The 16,035-nt window shown below is 37.8% G+C and overlaps 1 protein-coding gene across 4 annotated transcripts in view; it reads left to right on the top strand.

Moving 5' to 3' along the window:
- The window catches only part of lrp1ba (low density lipoprotein receptor-related protein 1Ba), a 320,154-nt gene that overhangs the window by 231,641 nt on the left and 72,478 nt on the right, over positions 1 to 16,035 (top strand). For all 4 annotated transcript variants that reach the window (XM_056256617.1, XM_056256618.1, XM_056256619.1 and 1 more), the window contains 9 exons: positions 3,390 to 3,582; positions 7,899 to 8,024; positions 9,412 to 9,540; positions 9,904 to 10,023; positions 10,801 to 10,914; positions 11,024 to 11,182; positions 12,580 to 12,702; positions 15,273 to 15,392; positions 15,761 to 15,889. In XM_056256617.1, coding sequence (XP_056112592.1) covers positions 3,390 to 3,582; positions 7,899 to 8,024; positions 9,412 to 9,540; positions 9,904 to 10,023; positions 10,801 to 10,914; positions 11,024 to 11,182; positions 12,580 to 12,702; positions 15,273 to 15,392; positions 15,761 to 15,889 — 1,213 coding nt within the window. The remainder of the gene's footprint in view (positions 1 to 3,389; positions 3,583 to 7,898; positions 8,025 to 9,411; positions 9,541 to 9,903; positions 10,024 to 10,800; positions 10,915 to 11,023; positions 11,183 to 12,579; positions 12,703 to 15,272; positions 15,393 to 15,760; positions 15,890 to 16,035) is intronic.

Here is a 16,035-nt window from a genome sequence, read left to right on the forward strand (position 1 = left end):
CTCAATTCAGATGTGTGGTTTTCACAGTTTTTAATCATGTGTAGATTAACCATCCTGCAGTGGATCTCAAACTTTTTTTGTCGTGCCCCCATTTAAACCTTTAAAATCTGCCCCCCCCCCCCCCTCTCCACACACACACACACACACAAAAAGAAAGAAAAAAAAGAAAAAGATTAAAAAAGATAAAAAAAAAAAAAAAACGTGCAATGAATAACACCACCAATAGTTTCACTTTGTAATGTCATTTTTTATTATACTGAGTAGTGTTCAGTTTAAAATTAAGCTTTTCACTTTCAAGTTTTGCAATGTTGAAATTCATTCCAGCCCGCACAAAAAATAACATCCAAACATCTTTGACCACTTTATGAGTACATTCGATTGAAAATCGATCTTTTTATAGAACTCTCCAAATTCAGTCCTATGGGATGTTCTGTAAGTAACAAAGGGGCGGAGCTTAACAAGTGGTCAATATAGCTTTAAATAAAACAGAAGCAGCTATCTGCACCTTGACTTTGAGTTACGCTTCATCACTTTATTGGGTAGCAAAGTCTAATCCCTGCTTATAAGCTTCTTGAAACGTAAGCCTGCGTAGAGAGCAGGAATGCCATGTTCTTGTCCACTGGTTTGTAATTCAATGCTAAAAAGTTTTGATCTTAAGAGACCACAAAGAGGTTTTCACCTGTCGAGACGACAGCTCTGATATTAAAGCATCACGCAGATGTGTCTGCCTGCATCTTTCATCCTGTCCCCCCACCTTTAGAAATGCTCAGAAACAGAAGTACGGGCGGCGAAGGAACACTTGGGAATAAAGACGCCTCAACTGCGAGAGGGTGAGAACACGTGTTTGACATGTTGTCATCAAGGATTAAAGCGCGAGCTTCGCTCTCCACATGCCGAGCCGCCTATTATTACAGAAAGACTCTGGCAATCAAACGGACGGCCCTTCAGAGACATCTGTGTCTGTGTGTGCTGCTGAAGAGCGGTTAATGCCACACTTCATAACAGATGTGTGTGGCTCACAAAGCCTTCGGAAATAACTAGCAGAGTCTGTGAAAAGCTCTTAAAGCTGGAAAAAATGTGTGTAACCTCTTTTTGTGTTGATTGGTTACATGCAGTTATCAGAGAAACTGCAATGAAGAATTTGCAGTGGCTTGTTTTGTGGACATTTTAACCTTATCCCCCCCGATATTATTATTTTTTGCTATACATTGAGAAAAAAAAAATATATATATAATAATTTGTGTACCACCTTAAAAAATGGGCAAAAAAAAAACCTCACTGATTTTCTATACATTTTTTTCTTTCTCTTGATTGTTTTAGGAAAAAAAAAAACTTTGTAGCGTCAACTTTTACCAAACTGGGACTGCCTTTATTTTATTTATTTATTTATTTATTGCTGGGCAAAACTTTTTTTTATAAATTTTTGTATGCATTTTAGAACACACAACAGGGGAAAAAATAAATCATTTAAATTTGGAACCTTAGCCTTTCTGTGGTTCAGCACCATTTGGAGTTCTGATGAAAACGTTTCCACTGAGTTAAGGTCCTTGCTCACTGAGTTTTTTCGTATTCATCATTCAGTGACTCTGAATTGTCAAAACGCCTCTCAAAATGCTTGCTACGGATGCGAAAAATGCTGAAAATCAAACTCGTTCAGAATTTCACCCAGCAGCCATATCACCCTGTAGCCCAAGACTGGTTGCCCACTGAAGCTAAGCAGGGCTGAGCCTGGTTAGTACCTGGATGGGAGACCTTCTGAGAAAACCAGGTTGCTGCTGGAAGAGGTGTTAGTGAGGCCAGCAGGGGGCGCTCACCCTGTGGTCTGTGTGGGTCCTAACGCCCCAGTATAGTGACGGGGACACTATACTGTCAAAGAGCACCGTCCTTCGGATGAGACGTTAAACCGAGGTCCTGACTCTCTGTGGTCATTAAAAATCCCAGGATGTCTTTCGAAAGAGTAGGGGTGTAACCCCGGCATCCTGGCCAAATTTGCCCAGTGGCCTCTGTCCATCATGGCCTCCTAATCATCCCCATATATATATATATATACACTGATTGGCTTCATCACTCTGTCTCCTCTCCACCAGTAAGCTGGTGTGTGGTGAGCGTTCTGGCGCACTATGGCTGCCGTCGCATCATCCAAGTGGATGCTGCACATTGGTGGTGGTTGAGGAGATTCCCCCTTCCATGTGAAGCGCTTTGAGTGCCTAGAAAAGCGCTATATAAATGTAATGAATTATTATTATTATTATTAATTTTTTTTATTACGGACAAAAGTTTCGGGGACAGTGTGTAATCGTGATTGACACAATGTGGGGCCGTTTTTTTTTTCTTAACGTATGAAAATTTCGGACGAGAATTTCGGCCTTAAGGGCCTTAAGTCACGACAGTTTGCTTGTTTTTGATATGAGTCAGGTGTTGTTTCAGTGAAAGTTTTCAGTGGTAATCAAATGGTGAATTATTTACCAAAGCCTAATATTACACACATTTGTCGAGTATTTATTTTTAAACCTACTTCGTTCCCCTCTCTACCATCCCAGAGTTTCTGAGTGATTCTAATCAATTAATTTCTGATTTCAGTTAATTTCCTTCAGGCACACCTAGAACAGACCCTCTCTCCACAACTTAGCTTCCTCCCCGAGGCCATGCGTGATGTATCCCCGTGTCTGTTATGGCAGGGATTCCATTTACACTCTCCGCAGATCTGGGTTAATCATTTATAATGTCAGGGATAATGGAGGAGGGCTGTCCTTCGGGTGTCACGGTGGTTTCCCCCTCCGGCTCTGGCCAGGCCCGTGTGTGTGAATTATACAGAGACTCAGTGGGTTTATTTTGGTCTGTGCACCTTTGTGATGAAGCGCAAAAAGTAAACTGCTCGTTGGAACTGTCCTGTACGACATGAGAGATAGTTTGTTTTATTTATTACCAGTGCTTAAGTTATTGAATGATACAAGGTTCTATCTATCTATCTATCTATCTATCTATCTATCTATCTATCTATCTATCTATCTATCTATCTATCTATCTATCTATCTATCTATCTATCTATCTATCGTTCGTTCGTTCGTTCGTTCGTTCGTTCGTTCGTTCGTTCGTTCGTTCGTTCGTTCGTTCGTTATATCGATCGTTATATCGATTGTTCTATCTATCTAACTATCTATCTCTGTGTCTAAAAAGCTAGCTAGCTTTTTCAGGATTTTATGTGAAAAAAAGTATTTCAAGCATAAGCCTTTAGGTCAAAACTTCAAGGTCATGAGAAACATATTCACCCAAGCATGCCGAAACTTTTGACTGTCTATAAACTGGAATATTTAACAGGGCTCTTTTTAAAAACATTTTTTGTTACCAGGTTATTTCTCTCACCTAAATTCTGCCCCTTAAATTTGTAGGTCATTGTGAAATCAGGACCCGGAACGTTCTTTGGCTTGGCAATATACAGAGACTTCATCTTCTGGTCCGACTGGACTCAGCGGGCTGTGATCCGCTCTGATAAGTTCACCGGAGCCAATACAAAAGTACTCCGTGCGGACATCCCTCATCAACCGATGGGAATCGTCGCTGTTTCCAATGACACCAACAGCTGTATGTAATTAATTTCCTTTGTTTCATCAAATAACTTGTAGCATTGAACTCAAACTAAATGTTTGTACTTTAATTGAAGCTCAAGTGTAGTGACAACAAACCGTTGTAGTATCTTTCTAAAACCCTTGAATCAAAGAAAGTTATTAAACAGAATGTTCTTGAAAACTAGCATATGAATATGGTTCTTGGTTGATGTACCGGATGATTTGCAGTCTTGTTTGTATTAGTCACACAAAGCTTGTTTGTATTATTCACACAAGGGGTCTGAGATGCTTACTCTGTGATGACAGCAAACACAATCCAAAGTCACTGATGTTAGATGCGTCACAAGTCACTCAGGGCTTTTTTTGATGAGTGCGCAGTGAAGCTAGGACAGAATCAACACATTCTGACATTGGGGTCAGATAAGCTGAACGCAGTCACAATATTCTTTGCTGATTCTACGTATTTTGTGGCAAGCTGGATTTATGTCAGCACAGTATGATAAGTACAGAGACTAATCATATTAATGAGTGACTTTACATCATCGGAGGGGACTAATCCAGTAATTAAAGGCTGATATATTTCCATAAGTTAAGTAAAATAAAGTTCTGTTCAGAGTAAAGGACTTTTCTCGATTCAGATTACATCTATATATGAAGAGTTTGGTTCCAAAACGCAATAAATCCATTTAGATTAATTTGAGTAAAAATGTGTTTTCTTTACCAAGAAAGTGGAAAGATGAAAACCACTATTTTCTGTTTCAAACTTTCACATAGCATTTGTAGGTCATAATAACAAGAAAAATTAAAATCCAGGTTTTGATTTTCAAAGATTTATTATAAAAACGGATTTTTTTTCCCCAAAATGCAATAAATCCATTTAAAAAAATAATCAAAATGCAATTAATCCATTGAATCAATATAAAGTTTTTTTTTTTTTTTCATATTGAAACTGTTGAAAATACACAACAACGTAAGTTTATTAGTATAATATTTTTATTAAGAACTGTAAAGAAGATTGAAAACATGTTTCCTCCTCCCGAGTGCCTCATCTTCTTAATCTCCTCACGTAAATGATTCGATTTCGATGCCTTGCGTTTCTTACCCACCGCAGAAACAACCACAGGTTCATCAATGCCGTCAAAATTATTCATTTTTTTGTTTGTTTGTTGATCGAAAAGTACAAAATCGATAAGAAAAACTAGGAAGCCGGGTGTATTTAAGGCGCTGCCGTTACTGTTTACATTGCGTGGAATGGTGCGTTGTGATTGGTTGAGAGCGGATATATCGCATTCTGCAGAGAAGGGAGACTGGCGTTTGTCGCGGTTTGGAAAGAAAGGGAGAAAACATGACAGAATAACACGGCGGCTATCGCATTTTACTTAAAATTAAACATTGACTTTTCAATACCAACCAGATACAATACTGATTTTTGCAGTAACTAATTTTTTTTTCAAAATGGCGTTTATCGCGTTTTGGAACCAAACTCTTCATATTCAGATACTGAATCAGGATTGTGATCTAGTTTCAGATTATAACCTGTACTCAAATACAGATTGTGAATTATTCCTTTTGCTCCGAATCCATATTCTGATTATTATCTAAATTGTACATCCATATTGTAATCTAGATTCTGTTTGCTTTGAATATATAGATCCAGATTGTGAGCTAGATTCCTATTACATGGAACATATTTAAAACAAGATTGATTTAGATTTCGATTATAATCTATATTGTACCTCCATATTGTAGTCTAGATTCGATTTGCACCTTATATATAAATTCTAAAATATAATATAGTGATCTAAATTCAGATTTATGAGCTAGAAATCCAGACTGTGATTCATAATATTTTTACTCTAAATCCGGATTTTGGATTCAGATTATGATCTATATTTTACATCCAGATTGTTATCCGGATTCCGTTTGCTCTAAATATTTTGATTCATAAATCAAAATTGTGATTTAGATTGAGTTAGATTCAGATTATGATCTAGACTCTAAATACAATTTATAATTCAGATTCATTTTCTAAATCTAGATTCTAGATTGAGGTTATGATCTATTTTTCACATCTCTGATTATAACCCAAATTCCGTTTGCTCTTAATATTTAGATTCTCTCTAAATACATGTTCCTTTTTTTATTAATATTTTTATTTAAGATTTTACATATAGAAATGGCCATCAGGTGTGCATTTTATTTATGATTTATTTATAAATGTATGTATTTAAAAAAAAAAAAGAAAATTCAAGTGCATATATTTGCATGCTTTAAATGTGTATTTTCAGTTTGAACTGGGGTTCTTCAGACAATAATCCCACTAAATGCCCAGCCTGGCCTGCACTGCTGGAAGTACATTTACATAAATTCTGTTTAGTGAGCATGGTGACTTTTACGTTTATGTGTCCCGAACACGAAACTTACACCTGCAGTGCTTGGTAATTGCATCTGTTAAAACTCACAAGGAGCACCACATTTCAAGTGCCTTAGGCGCAAATCTTTTAATGCGTAGAAACCAAACTCGATTCACCCGGAAAGTAAAACTGCACCATGAAATTTACAGAATTAGCAGAATTTATAGTACGTGACACATTTATAGAATGCCCGCTTTCCACTCCGCTTCTTTCTTGGCTTCGATAGAGACATTTCTTTGTTTTGCGGTTCAAGCCTCTGTGTTTCAAATGACTCTAATGGAAGCAGCTTAGATGCTTGGCATCCTAAACCGCAAATGGAGATTTTCTCATCTCAGGCCTCTCTTTGGAGATTTGGACCTCGGTGGCCACCGTTCCTCCTATCTATACACCGCAGATGACTCTATTAAGGGAATTCGCTCAGACTGTGATATAAAATGCTGAAAAACATATCTACAGTCACTTCCCCCATTATTTATTAGGGCATATCCAAATACAAGAGTAAAAACTGCTAAGACAGACTTAAAAGGAATGAATATTATATCATAATTTTTTCACCATTTTGACTTTCTTTTCTTATGAATATAATGAAAATGTTTCTTTGTAGGTGAACTGTCCCTTTAAAAGTGGGGACCATCTGCAATTCCTTTTATTCCAACTAATAAACATTCCTTTATAATCACCGGCCAACAGAAATCAGCCATCGATGAGTCCAAGCTATTTAAAGCCCCATCCCATAATAAGCAAAAGCCTCCCAGGACTGAAGCCTCATGTCGCTACGGTGAAAGACGCTGGCCCAATGCACTCATCTGAATCCTCGCCATTTGTGCAGGGGAATACACTCGGCCCAAGGCTCTAGAATCTGGCAGTCGTGTGTGTGTAGATAGCGCACGGTTCAGAGACCCGCTCTCCACGCCAGCGCCTGTGCCAAACACAGTTCAAACTCACACCCGCTGAGGAGCCCAACCCTCTGACTGGCACTGCAAGAGTGCCCTTCAAACCGTGTGTCTGCAGTGCCAGGCAGAATGTGTTGCATTAAAGGGGTCCTATTGTGCTCTTTTACAAGGTCTTGGCTTTGTTTTTGGGGTGTACTAGAATAGGTTTTTATGCTTGATTGTTCCAAAAACATTCTTTTTCACATATTTTACATTATTGCAGTTCTCTTCCCAGTTTGTCTTAAACGCCCTGTTTAGTTCCTCTTTTGGTGGAGCCCCTCCTTCCGAAATACGAAATGTGCTCTGATTGGTTAGACGGCCCAGTGTGTTGTGATTGGCGAACCACTTAGAGTGTGTTCCGGAAATGTCACACCCCTTACCATAACTGCGAGTTACATCTGCTCAGGTGGCGTAAATTTTGCCATACCAATTTAAAATGTTTACAAGCAAGAGGATCATGCAGAACTCTTGCAAGCACAGATTTGACAGCACGTTTCAGTATTGAGGAACACCAAGCGGCAACCTTCCGCTCTCTCTCTCTTGAATCCAACACGGAAGTGACTTAAACTGCAATTCATCGACTGGCCGCTGGATCCCATTTCCAAACACATTCAAATGTGGTGCCAAACGTAGTGTTTGTTTAAAGTCGGCATGAAGCGGAAGTTGCGATAGTATTTTCTTGCCTATTGTGACATATATCCGAGTGAAACGCCTTCTCGAACAAGAACAAATGGAGGAAGAGATGTCCTGCAAGAGGGAGGGGAAGTTATTTACACATGATTGCAAAAATATGTTGCACATGGATAAATCCATTTATAAAACAGCAAAATTCCATAAAAAAATTATATAAGAATTGTCAATTTTGATTTCATGGTGACTTTAAATTCCTTACCATAAGTGTGAGCTGTAAAACTTGTCAAACAGTTGGAGGTGTCACAATTTGTTACGAGTGATTTGTCATCAAGGATTTCTCTTATTACTTCCAGGTGAGTCGTCTCCCTGCAGCGTGAATAATGGAGGGTGCCATGACCTCTGCCTTTTGACTCCGCTTGGTGTGGTAAACTGTACTTGCCGTGGGGAACGGATATTACTGGATGATAACAGATGTGTATGTAAGTCCTGTACCCTCTCTCTCTCTGTTTCTCTAGCTCATTTTCCTGGACTTTTTTTTCAACTCGTCCCACATTTTTATGTCCCGGTACTTTGAGTTATGTGGCTAAGTCCATATGCTGTGGCCAAACAACTTTATTACTTCACCATCCTTCTGTAGGTCCAGTTAGTGCACTAGTAAGAACTCTAGAAAGATTCTCTATCTGAATTGATTGACTGTGATTTGGATTCTACATCAAGATTGTAATTTAGATTCATGTTGCTCTGAATATAGATTTGAATATAGATACTTGATCAAGATTGTGGTCTAGATTCAGATCCATATTTTAAATCCAGATTGTGATTCAGATTAAATTTGTTCTCAATATGTAATTCTGGAACCAGATTATGATCTATATTGGATATTCCTTTTGCAATTCCAAATCATTCTCTCTCTGAATGTAGATTCTAAATGCAGATTGAGATTCAGATTCGTTTTGCTCATAATTTAGGTTCAGGATCCATATTATGAAAGACAACTGTACATCTAGTTTGTAATCCAAAATTCCAGATTCTAAATCAAGAATGTGATCAGGATTCAGATTTATAATCCATAGTATAAATCATGATTTATTCTGGAACCAGATTATGATCTGTATTGTAATCCCAATTTATTTTGCTATGAATATAGATTGTAAATCCAGATTGTGATCTAAATTCTTATTCCAGTTTATTTTTGCTACACTTTAAATGCCAAGGGGTTGGCAGTTTTAGATCCTATTTGAATATAAAGCATTATACACTGCTTACTTCTATCTTAACTCCACAGCTGCATAGTTTATACTTTTAGCTAGATCTAGATATATGATGTTTTGCTACTCTAGTAATCAAGATAATGGATACCTTAAATGTGGACTTGAGGCTGCTCTTATAGGTCTTGAGACTGAAACATCCATCAACCTGGAATGGATCTTTATTTATGTTTTTATTCTCTCTCTCCAAACTTTAAGAACATTAGATGATTCAGGACAGCTTTATACAGACACTATACACAGTGACTTTCAGTGTGGGATTGCAACAGCGCTCAACACTTGCTTGGAGAGGATTACGGGGTTTATACACAGATGTGTTTGTGTGTTCAAACAGCTAGACATAGTCCATCTGATGGAAGAGAACAGAACACAGGGGACTCGATGAAAAGGCCAAGGAGAGATCGCTCTGACATTTGTGTAAATAGACCAACAGTACAAAAAAATAAAGTGCAAATGGAACTTGCTCTATTGCCACGTCTGACCTTGAGCCCTTGGCTGATTATTTGTCAAACACTCAAGCAGTCAATGCAATTTGCTAATCTTTACATCAGCACTGCACATCACAACTCTTCAAATCTCTTTTACTCTCGTCTTCTAGCCATGAACTCCTCATGTAACATCCACTCTGAGTTCCAGTGCGGAAACGGGGAATGCATTGATTACCAGCTGACATGTGACGGAATCGCACACTGCAAAGACAGGTCGGATGAAAAGATGCAGTATTGCGGTAAGAATCCAATCAGGCAGGATGTTATGTTTGAGCCCTCAGGTTTCATCTCTAAACTGAATGAAGGAATGCTACTGAAGGTCTTCCTGGTCTCCTGTGACTTGGGCTAATAAGACGAGCTTACAGCAGTCTGGCGAAAACATAATGAGTGCGAGTGATGTGACAGACTGACTGTTTTCTCTCTCTGTCCTTACATTCTCAAGCAGAGTTTCACATAAAGCAGTCGTTCTTGGATAGTTTTGCTATCCAAACTTTACATTGCACTATTATCCATCCATCCATCGATCTTAAATGACATTGCTGTAGTTACATACATGTTATTGTAAAGTCCTATGGCTAATTCTCAACTTTTTCATTATCTAGAAAACCGGAACTGCAGACACGGCTTTAAATCATGCTATAACCAGCGGTGCGTGGCCAACTATCACTTCTGTAATGGCGTGAATGATTGCGGGGATAACTCGGATGAAGCTTACTGTAAAAGTGGGTATTTTTTCTTCTTCTTACAGATTTGAAACACATGCTTAGTCCAGTGTTGGTCAGTCAAGGAATCTTAGTTTTTCAATGTTCTACACAACTAGAGAAATTCAGACCATTAATCAATACACCCTTGAATCATTGCCTTGTTTGAACATCTAAATAACACCATTAAGCTTTAATGCAGAAACATCTATAATGTAGACAGTACAAACCACAGATCTCTATACTAAGCATCAGTGAAGGCCAATGAAAGTTGTTCTCTTGGCAGCAATGCAGAATCGAAATGGCTCTCTTTAAATAGACACGTTTTAAATTCACACTATCTCTGGACTTGAAAATGGAGTAGATCTCTGTTTAGTTTCTGTTAACACATATTTTTGAAACATTGTCTGCTTAAATATTAATTATTTAAATTAGAATTATTCTTTAAAAATTGGGATTATGCAAATGTATAAGGGAAGTTAACCCATAACACTTTGCGTTCACATTACATACTGAACTGATTTCAATTCAGATCGCTTTGGTTTCGATTCAGGGCTCTGACTTCATTTAAAGCTTTCTGGTGCCTGGCTTCATTCAGAGCTTTCACACTTAAGCCAAAAATCTTGTGAACTTTCAGAGCCCTGAAATGAATCAAATTAGAGCTTCTTAAACTATGACGTTATTGAACTGTGTAACATTATTTCTATTTGACTATTTTATGGCAATTATCATTAAATTCAACTAAAATAAAGTCTTAAGGGTAATGTAGATCATCTACATTTTCCCCTGTGGTTCCAGATTCCTCGTGTTTGTCTTCTGAGCGACGTTGTGCAGATGGTTCCTGTATCCCTTCATCATTCTGGTGTAATCAGATCATCGATTGCGCTGACGCATCGGACGAGAAAATCTGTAGTAAGATTAACATGTGAAGGGGCTAGCCTGTTCGCACTTCTGATGGTGTGTGTTTGCGTGTCAGTGAGCGTGTGAAACACTCGTCTCATTGCCCACTCTGTGTTTCTAGATAGCACAGACTGCATGGAATACTACAGACTGGGTGCTCGCGCCAGCAAAAGCGAGAGGTTTCTAAGCTGCAATTCCACGTCTCTGTGTGTTCATCCCTCCTGGATTTGTGACGGAGCCAATGACTGTGGGGATTACGCAGACGAAATACACTGCCACGGTAGAAATGCATTTGCATTCTCTCTCTCTCAATCTGTCTTTCTCTTGTTTGTGTGTGTTCAAAGTACAAGATAGTCACGTTCAGAATGGAAAATAGCATTGGGAACAAAGGGAATTTTTACAAAGTTTGCATTGCGGTGCAGTGACGGCTCATCGCTAGTGCCTTTTATGATGCGCTGAAACATGAACTTTTTTTGACTCAATCACACTGAGTCATGCCAAATTTTTGACAGTAATATGCTTAGATATTTATGATATATGTAGAAGGACCAGGTCCTACTGAGAATATTTAGTGACTTAAGTCCTTTCGGTTAAAATAAAACACAACTCTGGAAGTCAATGAATATGTAGAATTTTTTGTGCAGAACTTTACGGTCCTGTCAGAATTTATGAGTTGAGCAGCGCCATAATATCATAATTAAAAGTTGGAAACTCTGGATTTTCTTTGAAACCTGTAAGTTTTGACACGTCAATGAAAGAATCATGGTGGAAAAGGGTTGCTAACGATCATAACTGAAGTTTAATTGTGAATGTTGACTCTACAGTTCAGTTTATACACATTCCGTGTGTTGATATTGATGAATTCACACACACACACAAATACAGTGTGTGTGTGTATATACTGTATATATACATATATATATATATATATATATATATATGTAATTTTTTAGAATGATTTTCATATTTTAAAATGTAATCTTTGGATCTTGGGAAATGGTAAAACAAAACATATAATATATAAGGGCATTTGAAACAGCGAATATAAATTACACCATGGTAAACAGTTTCCTAGACAGTTTTAATGTCTTTATACAGCAAAAGAAAAATGTTTTAATAAAAACCAATGCCTTGGGACATAAAAGTGCCTGTACACACCCATTTATGATTGCCAAACATCTCTATATAGTAAAATGTTCCCTGGAGGTCCTGAAGGCTGAAATAGACCATACAAAATATATGATTGTTTGCTAAAGTTGCTAGCACTGATTCTCTGGGAATGTTTGCTCAAAAAAAACATGAATGTTCTTTGAAAACTTCTTTAAGAGTCTTTTAGAGCAAACCTTTAATAGAAATATGAAGACTGTTCAGCTCTTTACATATGCTGTGGTTTCTCCAGTCAAGGTACTGTTGCAGATGTTGGAGGTTTAAAATGACCTTGATCTACAAATCAGAAAACAAACACAAATATAAAACCACAGATAACAAATTGGATGGTTGAAGCTGAGGTCGACATTCAGAGGTCGGACAATTGATTTGTTTACAGCATCTCATCCTTTTCTCGAAGTGGTGGTGAACCTAGCAAACCCTTTGGTGATATCAGGCAGTAGGAATCACAGATGGTTTTCCACAGGTTTATCTAAACCCCTATCCTCTCCGTTTGGCCTTTTCTCCCAGCTTCTGCAGTCCATACGTGTGAGGACGGCCATTTCGCATGTCCCAGTGGAAACTGCATCTCCAGCGTGTGGTTGTGTGACGGACAGAAAGACTGCGAGGATGGAGCCGATGAATTTCAATGCGGTAAACGCCACCTCTCTACATTTATCAACTAATCATCCTGCTGGACACATTCTGCACTCTATATGATTTTATTTATCTTCTAGTCACGGTCAACCATCCACATTAGAGCGCAAGTGTTGTTTTACTCTATTGATCCACTTGTCCTGGCTAGTATGTGATAAGTGCTAAATGTGGGAGTTTAGCTGCTTGACATTCCTGGCTTTACAGCGTTACAGTTGTTATGCTCTGTTTCTTGTCTACTCCGTCTTATTCTTTTATTTTAAATTCCTGATGAATTACTGTAGATGGCTGATAATCTGGTACCTTTTCACCTCAGTAATTCTGACTTTTTTCTCATAATTGCACATTTATATTAGTTCCAATTATGACTTTATATTTCAAAATGTGATTTTTTTTTTCTCTTGCAATTGCAACTTTTTCAGAATTGCAACCTCACAATCTCGTAATGCTGCTTTATATCTCACGATGTGACTTTATTTCTCGTAGTTATAACTTTGTTTCTCACAATTTGCTAATTTATACCTCCCGTTGTGACTTTATATCCCACAATCTGAATTTAAATCCCGCAATGTGGCTTTATTTTTCTTGTTATAGCAATTTTTCCCCCCGAATTGTTGCTTTATCTCACAATATGACTATATATCTCACATATATATCTTGCAGTGTGCATTTATTTTTCGTCACAATTTGCTCATTTATATCTCCCATGGTGACCTTATATCCCAAAATATCTGGGATAATAATCTCATCATTGTGACTATTTCTCATTATAACGACTTTATATTTTGCAATTGCGACTTTATATATTTCATTGTTTAAAACATTATCTCAAAATTACCTATTTTAAATTTGACTAACAATTATAGTGTGAAATACTAAAGTCTCTTTATGTTATTCTTCATAAATCTTAGTAAAAAATAATTTTACTCACTTTTTTTGTCATTTTTGAAGTTCATGTCTACGTAAGCCAACACACTTTGTTCTTTGGGAGACAAACTTGTATAACTTTAGGTGAAGGATTATTCCATCCAGACCTTGCTGTAATATATTGTATAAAATATTAATCGTATAGACATTCATGTTTCTCTTCATCTCAAACGTGATTATGTACCTCCACAGTGAGCAGAACTTTAAGGTAGGAAGTTCTAGGAAGTTCTGCTTTCCTGCTGCGACCAATCATTGCTTTGCTTCTGTTCCGACCCCATGGCAGGAATCCATTTTGTTCTGCTTCAAAGCGTTGTGTTCTGAACAAGAACTCTGATCTGCGAGTGAAGCTCCCGTGTAGCCAGAGCAACTCTGGACCGCGCAGCGCCCTCACAGTCATTGACCCAAAATCAGAAGTAATACAGATTTATTTCCGTGTCCTTGATCTTGACAAATGCGCCAGCGCTTTTTCACCTTTTATTTTGGTTATTTGTTGTTTCGAGACTTCCCCTACAGCTGCTTTTGAAGAATCACCCACATTTACCTATTCATCCTCTCCAGTTTTATTGTCTTCAGCCTTTTGGTGTCACACCTTTCTCTTTCTGACCTTGGTCTCTTTTTCAGCCCCTGGTGGCTTTGCCCAGATATCACAAAATCGATGGCAAACGCAAAAGCAAACAAACTTTCAGACTGCTGAGAGGGGCATATTGGCTCGCACCTTTCGTGGCTTGCGTGCGTATGCAAGCGGACAATTACTTTAAAAGTGCTTGCTAGCAGGATCGTCTTCCAAAGTTGAATCTCTAATCTCATCAAGGGCAAAGCGAGCTTTTAGAGGCCACCTACAATTTGGCGTTCACAGGCAAACGTATAACTATGGAATGTCTCTTCCTGTCTACCCTGGACCACAACATAAAATATTTAGAAAAATTTGAACACGATTTACAGCTTACAGATCCTTTCTATTTGGAAAAGAGCAGTGCGAACATTTCCAAGATATCATATTTTGTGTTCTATGGAAGAAGAGGTTCAAAACTAAATAAACGATGACAGGATTGTAATTTTCGTTTGTACTGTTTCTTTAACCCTCTAGTGCTCTTCGTGTGGTGGTCAAAATTGATGATTTTTTTTTTTTACTTTCAGTGAAATTAATGTACTATTTTAGTTCGATAATGATTTTTATTTAATATTTTGTATTTTTAGGGGATTTTATGCTACTAAATTATATTTACGCTGTATTTATAATCCATTTATTCACTTTTTGAGCATAGACCTGAAAATTTAATTTCCAACTTAAACTCATAAATCTTGAATGCTTTGGAGCACATGCTTAAGTTTGATCTCTTTTCAAAGACGACACTTGGCCAATTATTGCTGAAGTGAAAAAAAGTTTTAAAAAGTTACAGAATTTTATGTTTATTGTTATGAAAAATGCACATAAATACTGCTATGTACTATAGTACTATGTGTGTGTGTGTGTGTGTGTTCACATAGCAAGTGCCAAAACCTTTACCAAGTTTCGTACCATTCCGATGAAGTAAATAATTCTAAAAAAAAATAAACTTAACTTTCAAAAATGCCCGAATAGCACTAGAGGGTTCGGCCTCCCTTTTTTTTTTTTTTTTCAAAGTTTACACTTTTCCCTCTAGATTCATCGTGCCTTTGGAATCAGTTCGCCTGCTCGAAAAACAAGTGCATCGCCAAGCAATGGCTCTGTGACGGGGAGGACGACTGTGGTGACGGATTGGACGAAAGCGAGGAAATTTGCGGTAAAACTCTGAAGCACGAATTTGCATTAAGGCCACACAATGAAAGACTTCCTCTGAGAGGAAGGATATAAATCAACATGAAAGAGGCAGAAAGAAAAATTGGCCTATGGTTTCATCATAGTTACGAATTTATGGCCAAGCTGTGCTCCTAACAAATGGGCTCTGAAAAAAAAAAAAAACTCAGGTTCCACAAAGGTCAAACACAAGCACATTGTTAAACAAGTTTAAGACAATGCTTAAACCTTTTTTATTTACTTGGAGGAAGTTTTTGTTTTATATACATGAATATTCATGAATGACACAGTGCAGCATGTTGGCTTGAGATTGAGATTCTCATTCTCTCTTACTGATTCTCTCTCTCTCGACAGGCTCTGCAACATGCGCCCCTGGCTTGTTCAGTTGCCCAGGATCGTACGCTTGTGTATCTAGGAACTGGTTATGCGATGGGGAGAGAGATTGTCCTGATGGCAGCGATGAACTAGCGGTAGCTGGCTGTGGTAATTTCAACCATGATATTTCCTCCCACAAAACCAGTAACTTCCTTGTACATTTCCTGTGTTCACCCCAAACCGCATTGTAGGAACAAAATGGCTCCTTTTGGTATTACTAATGAAGCTAGTAAATACACTGAACAAAATTATCG

The sequence above is a fragment of the Rhinichthys klamathensis genome, unplaced genomic scaffold, assembly GCF_029890125.1.
Source record: "Rhinichthys klamathensis goyatoka isolate OS25496 unplaced genomic scaffold, OSU_Roscu_1.1 h1tg000127l_1, whole genome shotgun sequence".
Classification (NCBI taxonomy): domain Eukaryota; kingdom Metazoa; phylum Chordata; class Actinopteri; order Cypriniformes; family Leuciscidae; genus Rhinichthys; species Rhinichthys klamathensis.